The sequence below is a fragment of the Lynx canadensis genome, chromosome A2 (assembly GCF_007474595.2).
Source record: "Lynx canadensis isolate LIC74 chromosome A2, mLynCan4.pri.v2, whole genome shotgun sequence".
In the NCBI taxonomy this organism is placed as follows: domain Eukaryota; kingdom Metazoa; phylum Chordata; class Mammalia; order Carnivora; family Felidae; genus Lynx; species Lynx canadensis.
The window spans coordinates 167,729,885-167,740,842 of record NC_044304.2 but is presented as its reverse complement, the minus strand read 5'-3'; the positions used below and the strand labels follow the sequence as shown (position 1 = coordinate 167,740,842).

The 10,958-nt window shown below is 57.7% G+C and overlaps 1 protein-coding gene across 1 annotated transcript in view; it reads left to right on the top strand.

Moving 5' to 3' along the window:
• Positions 1 to 10,958, top strand: part of PTPRN2 (protein tyrosine phosphatase receptor type N2) — a 768,343-nt gene that overhangs the window by 723,466 nt on the left and 33,919 nt on the right. Inside the window, 3 exon segments of the mRNA XM_030297386.1 lie at positions 1,242 to 1,399; positions 3,411 to 3,605; positions 9,749 to 9,826. Coding sequence (XP_030153246.1) covers positions 1,242 to 1,399; positions 3,411 to 3,605; positions 9,749 to 9,826 — 431 coding nt within the window.

The window sequence follows — 10,958 nt, the reverse complement described above, 5'->3', positions numbered from 1 at the left end:
AATTTCCTGACTAGACTCAGCTGGCGTGCGTTCACCGAGCTGCTTGCTCGCAGGACAGGGCAGCGCTGTCCCCTTGGAGGTGAAGGACACCCAGCAGCCCTCAGGCCCGCGCCTGTCCGGCCGGGCCACGTTTGGGACCCTCACAGCACGCCCTCTGAAGCCAGAGATACACGGTCCAGTTCTTGCCCCCTGTACCCCTCCCCTCCCTCTCGCCGTGACCCTGCTCTTTGTGAAAGGTTCTCAGGCAGGAGGGGTCCTCACTGCCACTCTCGGCAGTGTCTGAAGTTGGCTGTGTTGAGACGGTTTCTCATCGGGCGGGGCTCCTGGGAGGCCCTCTGGAACCCTCCGCAAGCAGCTCAAAGCTCTGCTTCTGTATTCCAGAACTGTACGTGGGCTGCAACAATAGACTAGGTACAGCCTTCAGAAAAGGTGCCTGCTTCTGAACGACACATCGCCGTCTCCAGCTTGATGCGTCCATGAAGAGCCCCACAGTGAAACTGGGCTTTTTGAACTTGGTTTGGGGGTCACTGTAACCAAGTCTGAGTTTGTTCCACTTGCTGTGTGACAGGCCAGTAAGTCAAGAGGCCAGGTGTTGGGGTCAGGAAAGTGACCCTGCCCGGGAAGCCAGCAGACCAAGGTGGCGGACCGTCATCCCGGGGAACCATCTTGCCTCGGCACAAATGCGGGCTTCCTTTGTGTCGAGAGAAGGGGCGGCAGGAGGGGCTGGAGTCCAAAGGTGGCCGATGACCGCAAACATCCGGGAGCCAGAAGGGGTCCGAGAGGGACCGTGAAACTCCTTTGTCCTTGGTCACTCGATCTGTGCAGATAGGAATCCTGTCACCGTGGTCCTATAAGTCTTGGACACAGCGACGTTATTTCTATACGTACTTCCGTATCTGCTCAGGGGAACGTGGGGTTCCCGTCGGGCGGTTTGTACGAGTCTCGGCCGTCCGCGACGTTCCTTCAACAACTAGCACGCTCACGCGCAGGGCTGAGCGCGGGTTTCCAGGCCCCGGGTCACGGCAGCCAAGGAAATGGAGCAACGTGGAGTCAGACGCACCAGGTTTTCCCAGCGTGGTAGTGTCTGCAATGTGTTACGATGACACAGGTCACCAGCTTTTCTGGTGATTTGTATCTCCGTTTCCTGCCAGTGCCAGTTTTCAGTCTCTCAAGAATAAATCTGTGCAGGAACCCAAAACCATTGAGCACGTGGGGTTTTTGTATTATTTTTCACGCCTCAGGGGGACGTCTCCGCAGCTACGTGCCTTCGCAGCGTTTCCGCAACCTTTGGGTGCAGATGGCCTCCAAGCAAACCATGCAACGTCCGGGCTCGTCCGCAACGCTAGATGTTTCTCATCTGTCTCGTCTCTACTGCAAAAAAGCTAACGTCGATACCTCGGTAGGACCGGTGGGATGACATCCGGTCCCGTAGACCCACCAAGTTTCCCAGGCCCCAGAGTTGTTGTTAAAAGAGATTAAGCAAAACGTCCTGGAGACGTGAAACCGAAGCAGAGTCCCCGCGCTTTCCCTCCCCCACTGGCCAAGCTGCTTTCAAGGCCGGGAGCCCGGACCCGGGAGACGCCGCTGAAATTCAGGACCGGGGTGAACCACTCACCGCCCCCCAAATCCCTGGCTTCCTAGGCTCCGGCCAGGTTGTCTCTGTTTTCTCAGAAGAAAAGAAGTCGGGGTTGTGCACGACACCCGAAGCCATTCACTGGTGCAGACATGTCGGGGTCGAGCACACCGCCGTTCTCCGCGGCTTGCAGTTCTCAGCTGCTCCTCGCAGAGGACGGACAAGGTGGCCGCACGCCCGGGAACGTGGGAGGAAAGAGGGACCCTCGTGGGCGTCCCTCCCCGAGCCTGTTCCCCGCCGGGGAGTGGCCTTGCCCCGCTCCCTGCGCCGCCTCCTCCGCACCCGACCGAGGGCGCAGCTTTGAAAGTTCCTGAAAACACGCAAAGAGGGGCGTCACCATACACAGGAAGGTGGTTATTCCAGAACCAGAATTAAGAATCATTCACGTGTCAGGGGCGCCTGGGCGGCGCAGTCGGTTAAGCGTCCGACTCTTGATTTTGGCTGAGGTCATGATCTCCCAGTTCATGGGATCGAGCCCCACATCGGGCTCTGTGCTGGCGGCATGACCTGCCTGTGGTCCGCTCTCTCCCTCTCTCTCTGTCCCTCCCCCTCTCGTGCTTTCTCTCTCAAAGATAACTAAACTTTTTTAGGGGCGCCTGGGTGGCGCAGTCGGTTAAGCGCCCGACTTCAGCCAGGTCACGATCTCGCGGTCTGGGAGTTCGAGCCCCGCGTCAGGCTCTGGGCTGATGGCTCGGAGCCTGGAGCCTGTTTCCGATTCTGTGTCTCCCTCTCTCTCTGCCCCTCCCCCGTTCATGCTCTGTCTCTCTCTGTCCCAAAAATAAATAAACGTTGAAAAAAAAAAATTTAAAAAAAAAAAAAGATAAATAAACTTTTTTAAAAAAGAGTAATTCAGGGGCACGTGGGTGGCTCAGTGGGTTAAGCATCTGACTTCAGCTCAGGTCACGATCTTGCGGTTTGGGAGTTCGAGCCCCACGTCAGGCTCTATGCTGACAGCTCGGAGCCTGGTGCCTGCTTCGAATTCTGTGTCTCCCTCTCTCTCTGCCCCTTCCCTGCTCATGCTCTCTCAACAATAAATAGATGTTAAAAAAAATTAAAAAAAAAAAAAGAATGATTCGTGTATCAAACAAACTAAGCTTTGACAATCGCGTCTCTAATCCCCACTGATATGTCTGGTTGCGAAATCAGTCAGGTTGCTGTGCATGTTTAAGGCACTTGGCTGTGTCGTCAGGGGACCCCCGCTTGCACAAATCTCTGTTCCTTCTGTAACTGTTTGCTTTTTCTCCCATTCTCCCTTTAAAACGAAATTCCTGTCATCCCAGGATTTAGCCGTTCCCAGATCACAGAATTTTATATACAGAACAGTTGCCTAATATCTCAATATTCATGTTGATACGTGTTTTCTATATGTGGCCAAATATGTCTCCTACTTAAAGGGAAACCCGTAGGGGCACCTGAGTGGCTCGGTCGGTTAGGCGTCCGATTTCGTCTCGGGTCATGATCTTGTGGCTTCGTGGATCGAGCCCCACGTCGGGCTCTGGGCTGACAGCACGGACCCTGCTTGGGTCTCTCTCCCTCTCTCTCTGCCCCTCCCCTGCTTGCGCTGTCTCTCTCTCAAACTAAATAAACTTTTAAACACTTAAAGAATAATAATAAATAAAGGGAGGCCTTAACTATAATCTTGCAGAGGAACGCTAATCCTGGGATTTGAATCTGTGTAAGAAAAACACGAAAATATCTAAATTCTACTGGGTGAAACCTAGAGTCAGGTGCCCACACACCCTTCTCCTGGAGAAGGAAGTGATGGTAAGTGGCCTAAGCAGAGCCCAGGAGGGGACGTCACCTGCACGGGCACCCGGTGCCTCGGTTTCCTCGCACAGCCCCTTACAGACACAGGCCCGCGTGCACATCTAACGTTATGCCTTTGGGCTTGTTTGCAGACGACCACTCCAGGGTCCTGCTGAGATCGGAGAACAGCCACAGCAGGTCGGACTACATCAACGCCAGCCCCATCGTGAGTACCTCCCCACGTGCGCCCCCACCCCCGGTCACGAGCGGAGACGGCCTCAGCCGGCCGGTCGGCTAGTCTCCTCCGAGTACTAGCCAACTAGGTACTTAGTCTCCACCGGATGACTGGTGAGCCAGCTGACTCATTACCAGCCGGCCTGGGCTGGGTCCTCGCCGGGAGAGAGCGGTCCGGTCTGGGTCCGCTGGCTTACTGACGAGAAGCGTGAATTTCCGGAAGATCTACAGTCGGTTGTGCCCCTCTCCCCCAGACCCGCTTGTTCCCTGTTTATTCAGGGGGAATGGACAACGTTAGACCCACCGGCCCCTTGATAAAATGACGGAGGGCGCCGGGCAGGTGTGTGCGCAGGCTGGTCTCCGTGGGTGTTTCCAGGGCGGATCTACTCCTGAGGACGGGAGCGAGTGCGGGGCTGTGCCTCCGCGGGCCGCGCTCTCTGCCTCTGAGACCGCAGAAGCCCCTGGGGGAGACCCCCGACAGGCAGGCTCTCCGGCTCAGGGAGAGTCCCTGGAAGCCCACACCTGGTGTGGGCCTCTCCCGTCACAGACGCTGTGGCAGCAGTGGCGGGGGGGGGGGGGGGGCGGGCGAGGACGGACTAATCGATGCTCCGCCTGGCTTTTCAAAACGAAGTTGGAACGATTCCAAGTGGGAAGAAAGTAAATGAGGGTCCACGGAATGGATGTGTTAAAGCACGTGGTTGACGGCGGAGAGTGTGGGAGCCGGTGGGGATTTGTGGGGGAGGCTGGTTGTGGTCCCCCCTCAGCAGCCCCGTAAACTGTGCGGGGAAGCTTCAGGACGTCACAGCGCCATCAGATGTGCGTTCAGGCAGACACAGCGCTCGTGGGACTCCGGCTCAGAGCGCGCCGGTGACGCGTGGATGGCTCCGTGAAACCCCGGGTCGTCCCTGGATTCGTCCTGACGACCCCTCCCAGCCCCCAGGAGTAGGCTTTACATGAGAACATGTGATCGCAAGCCGCGGCCGTGGACGGCGGACCGTTCTCGTGGCTGCTGGTTCCATGTATCTCAGGAAGCCTGTTGTGGGAGTCCGGCACGCCCCGGTCAGACCCCATCTGCGGCCCTCTCGGCCCACAGCGGGAGCAGTGCGTTACATGCTTGCCGCGAGGAAGTGGGTTAAGAGCCGGTCTGCTGCTCTGTCTACACCCCCTGAGCCCAGACCTCAGCTCCTGCAGTTATTTTTAGGAAGGAGCCTCGTTACTTCGGCACAGGTGGCCCTCAAGGGTCGGTTCCCTCCGTGTCCCGAAGGTTCTCATTCGGAGCCATTCGGTCTCTCTCAGTAAGTGCCCTGTGCCGTGCCCGGTGCTTTTGTGTCGTTTCGGATTCCGAAATCAAGCCAGAGCCCCATCGGTTTCCAGTCTCTCGTTCTGTAGACAGAGAATCGTTTCTGGTGAGGTTGGGGACTCTAAGTGCCTGGACGTGGTGCCCTCGCGGGGGCCCGTGGTGACGGCGGCTCAGATCCGCCTGGAGAGCCGCGTCCTCCTGATGGGCTCCGTGTCCCGGGCGCAAACCGCGTCACGGGGCCAGGAAGAGAAATAACGCAATTCTTTTCAGGTCTGAACGATGCGAGTCCAGAGTTGGGCGAGCCCAGCTCCCCCCACTTCGACGGGTTCCAGCTTCCCGACGTGTGCGTACTTGAAGCCGAAGCGGGTTGCGGGAACCCGCTGCCCCCTGGACACCTGCAGCAGCGCTCCCGCGTTCCGGCCTCCCCGGGCCTACCGGGCGGGGGCCTGGTCCGAAGGCGACGCCCGAGAGAGAGGGATTTAAGGCCTCGTTTATGTTTCCCTTTTATCTCGTGCCACAATTCTTTCTCTTTTTTTAACTCGGGCTCTAAGAAAGCAGCACGGAACCTCTTCTTCCTGAAGTAGCCGGAGGACGGTGACAATGAGCTTCCGAGCGGCGGTTGGACGCAAAGCTAACGGTCCCAGCCCCAGAAGACCCTGGCCGTGCGGAAGAGAAGTAGCAGAACTGCATCTGTCACGTCTGTACTTGGCCTCGTCAAATGCCAGGGAAGTCCTCGGCTCGTAAATAACGTGCAGTCTTCGCTTTGAGATCAGAGGTCAGGAAAGTAAACGGGAACCCTGTTTTCCTGCTCAGCACGGCGGAGGGACGCCTGCCAGCCCCGCCTGAGAGCGCAGCGTGGCTGTGCCTGGGATGCGGACTGACTCGGGTCACTAACGCCCGTTTGCTCGAAACTGCACGCAAACTTCTTTACGGGAACGGGTCTGCAATTCCCCAAACTTGAAGCTAAACTTGCTTTCATTCCACTCCTTATCGAGGGAGAAAAAACCTGTTCAAGTTTTAATTCAGAATGCACTGAACGAATACAGGTACGCACGGACGCCTCAGGAAAGGAGGGCTGGTCAGATGTCCTGAGTATCATAAGAAATCGGCCAAATGTGGGAGCCAGCTGTCTGGCTCTCAGAAAATACCCACGAGCAAACATCCATGTGTGTCTGTTGTAACCTATAATCTACTTAAATCTCAACTCAGACAAATAAAATATGAAAGCAACTTCAGCTCCTAAGTCAGCCTCCCTCACATCGATTTCCGAAGCTACCGTTTCTTGGTAAATTCTCCCGTGAACACTTAGTGTCGGGAAAAGTGGCTCAAAAACTCAGGTCTGACATCTGCTTGTTTCTAAGAAAACGTTCTGTGAAGTTTGCCCGAAGTGTCAGAACAGATGCAGGGGCCGGTGGGTAGGCATTCAGAAAGAAAACACGCGTGCGTACTCTCCGAGATCTCAGAGTAGAGGCGCGGCCCCGCACCCCTCCCGGGTCGTGGGGTCAGGGTGAAGGCAAGGCCCCGTGGGCGCAGGAGCAGGGCTGGCGCCCCCCAGCCCCGAAAGACACATCAGTGTGCAGACGGCCGGTTTCTTCCCCGGTGCTCTTGGAGGCTTCGGGACGTGGGCCCCTGGTCTTGACAGGCTGAGCACTTGGGTTTAACAATCTGTTCTGCTGGCACGACTGGAGGAATTACTGCTGAGTTTTTAATGCACGTTAGAGTTTTGAAAACGACTCACACCTAGTTAAAAACTGCCATTCCGCGGCTTCCGGCAAGTGGCGAGGTGTGTTTTCTGGTACGTCGTACCTGTGCATGTAGAAATTCATAGCGATACACCCTTCCGGCTCCCCGCCTCCTTTGGTGTCTTCGTAAGAATCAGCCGGCCACGTGGATAAGGGATTCAGCACAAACAAATGGTTTCCCTCTCTCTGGGGAAAAAAACAGACAGGAAGAGCAAAATCGTGCTGTTGATTATACTTGGGACCTGGCACCCTGTGGCCCGCACTTAACATGCAGTCACTCGGCATTAAGTCACGTTTGATTGGACGCGTCTGTCAGGCGGTCCACGAAGGAGAGGGCCACCCGGGGGCGTGGGGCGTACACGCACGGGCTCTCGCTGATAGTCTCAGGTGGCCGCCAGGACACCCACACAGGCACGCACGAGGAATCCCGGAAGGAACGGGCACGTGGAGGCCCTGGTGCAGCACATCTGGTCCCAGACGCCGGGACGGAGGCCAAGAGACGGGAGCTGACTCTCCACGGTCCCGGAGCTCGTGTTGGTGAACATCACAGACGTACAAGGAAACAGTACACGACAAAGGAAAGGAGGATAACGAGAGAGGATGGGGAGGAGACACAGCACAGACCGTAGGAAGCAGCAGGCGCCACGTTCACTCGCGCGCTGGGAACGGTAGCGGAAGACACGCGTCCGCGTCCACGTGTTGGGGTCGCGGCCCGAGTTCCTGATGGAAAAGGTAGCGTTAGTAGAAACTTACTTGATTGCCTCTGCTCACACTTAACCTGCCTTGGAAATCTTAAATATAAAGCTTCTGTTCACTTGGTGAAATATTTGCTTTGCGTTCCTCAGTTAAAGACCACCCACGACCATCAGGCTTTCTGTCGCCTGGTATTTGCCACGCGCACAACATGAGCGACGTGCTTCTGCCCAGAAACATTTTCCGTTCAACAGAATGCGCACGGGATGAAGTCACTGTAATTGTCTTTGAGTCATTGTTGCGCTGATGACACATGTCGCCGCTCTGGGATCATTATGCTATTTACTGCCTCCCGAGTGGCGGCCACGTGACCGCCTCCGCGGCCCGAGCCGCGTCGTCCCTCGTCCGGGCGCCTGAGCGGCGGGGTGGACCACGGAGACCTGCCGCGGTAGGATGCCTCATTTACGCTGCTGAAGCCCTGCTCAGGTTTTTACTCCTCGTCACAGATCTCTCAGTTTGAAAGCAGCTAAGCCGCTAGTTTGAACATAGTAACGATTTTTAAACGAGACGCTCTCTAAATTGCTGTGGGCAAAAAAGCGCACTTGAAAAGGAGGTGGGTTTTACTTTTCTTGCAGAATCGTTTGCTGGGAAGGGATGGGGTTTTTGTAAATAGCTGTCACCCCCACAAGTGCATATTTTGAAAAAATCAAAACTCCTTATTTCTGCTAAGCTTTTCTACTGAAACGTTTTCACTGGGGCTTGCGGAGAGAGAAACGTAATTTACCTGTATTGTGTGTGTTGTGGCGAATTTGAAAACAAGGTCCGGCTGTGACTGGGAATCACTCAACTGGAGGCAGAGAAAGACTTTCCTGCTCCCCAACCCCAGCCAGCGTCCCACTGTTGTCACGTGGGAATGACTCACGCCCCCCCCCCCCCCCCCACGCACGTAATTATTCGGTGCACATGCGCTCTCTCGTGCCAACGGCCGTCATCCCTGAAGGGCTGGAGGCGCGGATTCCCCGGGCCAGGGTTCCAGGGACCGCGCCTCCCGCGGGCTGCTCTCCGAGCCCGGCACAGGGCCGTGTCTCAAGGTGGCTCTGGCCCGCACGCTGACGTCCTCGCGTGTTGCCACAGACGACGTGCGGTTGAAACTTCCTCCTTTCTCGCTGTATTGGGAAACGTATGCTTAATAACTGTCTTCGACTGCAGAGAATTTCAAATCCGTGATCAAACCCTGGCATCACAAGAGTAAACTCTAGTGCCTGATGGGAAAGAATCAGGCACTGAGCGCGTCTGGAGGTGAACGGCCCGTCCGGGCCTCCGGGGGGGTCTCCCAGGTTCCTTCTGCAGCACGTGGCGGGCAGGGCCGTCCTTGGGGACACGACGCTGATGCCCCCGTGCTCTGGGGCCGGGCGCGACCCCAAGGGGAAAGGGCCGTCTGCACAACAGCCCTCCGCCAGGCTTTGTTCCTCGACCCTTTGCCCCTTCTTTTCTTCTGCTCAGTCCTTGAATTAAATGTTGTAATTAAGGTACTTTGAGCCAGACTCCCTCTGTTGAGGCCAGCAGGCTGCACTCGGACGAATCCGCCGGCCCGAAGACCCACGACCGCATTCTGCTGTTTGTTTGTGTTCAGCCCCTTGCCTGGCGCAGTAGGAACAGAATCGGAAATGAGCGGCTGGAAGGCTGGGCCGCGTGTCCCGGGGCGGGTCTGCGCGCGGCGCTCGCCGACCCCCCGGACGACTCGGTGTGCCGGAGCCCTTTCGGGGCCACAAAAACGAGCTCCCCACGAGAGGAGCCGACTCTTCCGGGGGGGCAAGGTGCGCCTGTTCGTCAGTTCTTGCCGGACCCTGGGGGGGGGGGTTCGCGGGCTCCCCGCCCACCCAGAGCCTGGGCCTCCCCACTCCCGGCCCCGCACCTGTGGCTCTCACAGAGGGCACGCGCTGTAGGCTGCTCCCGCTGGCAGGTGGCCGGGGTGGAGGCCGCTCGGGCGACACGTGGCTGAGCTGCTCTGCCACGGTGGCGTCCGTGGAGACGCTGCGGCGGTGACACCCCACGCTGTGCGCCGACCGCCGGCCTCTGGCCTCTCTGATCCGCCGTCCTCGTTCGGGCTCGTGCCGCTCTCCCGTTACCTGCGTATCAGGCGTACGGAAGGCATCCCCACGCCTTCCCCAGGCTCCGAGCACGGGCCGCAAGGGCTCCCCCTAAACTCCAAGCGCCGGGGCGTCCCGGGGGACCCAAGGAAGACCAGCCTGCTTCCCTCGCCTCCGCACACGCCGTGTGTCGATGCGGCACCGGGCGCGGGACGGGCCGCCTCCGCCTCCTCCGTAGCCGGTGCCTTACTTCCTGGGTTTTTTGCTAGCTTGGTAGCTAACCTTTGTTACTGTAATCCTATCTCCGCAGATGGACCATGACCCCAGGAACCCTGCCTACATCGCCACCCAGGGACCCCTGCCCGCCACCGTGGCCGACTTCTGGCAGGTGAGTCTCGTTTAATTAAGACTTCCTTCTGAAAACCAGATCTTACGTGTCGATGGTGCGCAATGCCCTGGATCCCACGAAGCACGTTTAAACGCGTTCAGAGGCGTTCATCAAGTGTTACCTGCTTTCAGAATTTAAATGAGTCTTTTAATGTTTTATCATCGGTCTTCTTTTTTCAAAACTTGAGGATACAAAATTCCCTTTGAGGGACGGAATGCTTTCAAGACCCTTACTCTGTTAACCCCCGTACAGTTGTATCTTATGAAACATGAAGAAATGGAATTAGTAAGCATTTAAATTGTTATAAGGTGTTCAATGTGTCTTCTTCTAGTGTTCTCCTCTGATGAGGGTAGAAAATGGTGTTCAAATCATAGTTTCTCTCCCTCTAATGCATTTGAAAGGCCAGGCTGCTCTGTGTCCTTCCGCACGATCCTAACACCCAGCCAGGCCCAGGCGCTGAGAACCGCTGAGAGCCAGAGCCAGTGAGAGCAGGACCCGAGAGCAGGCGTCCTCCCCGGGCACCAGCCGGGCCGCAGGGCTCCCGTCCGGCAGAGGATGCGGTCGGGAGGGCGGTTCCACCAGCGCTGTGACACGTACGTGGACGCAGCGGCTCGTAGGCCCAGGGCGGCAAGCCGTCCCCCCCACAGCAGCATGGCGACGCGTGAAGCCTGGGCTGTTTCGGATCCCGGTGGTGACAGCAGCTCCCGAGGGCAAACGCGTCACCGGGCTAAGGGTCACTCAGCTGACCCGTGCCGCACGTGTCCTCTGCTCCTCGGAGGCTCCCGCTCCCGCGCCGACTTGCCCGTCAGCCCTCTCCGGCCTCTCTACCCAAAGGAGGGACCCGTCTCGGCAGCGGCTTTCTGCAAAGTCGGGACGGGTCCAGGGCCCGCAGGGGGCCGGCCGGCGCCCCCTGCCCTGTGAGCGTGTCGCTGCACGGGTACCACGGCCTCCCCGCCCCAGCAAGCGGAAACCCAGATTGGAGCACGTCTGCACGGCCCCTCCCTAGCGACCTTCACGCTACCGGAAAAAATAAAACACACCGGACCTCAGAGTCGTGGCCTCCAAACTTGTAACCGCGGCACAGAGCCCTCGAACTGCAGCGTTGGGAGGGGGCCGAGGAACCCACGAGATG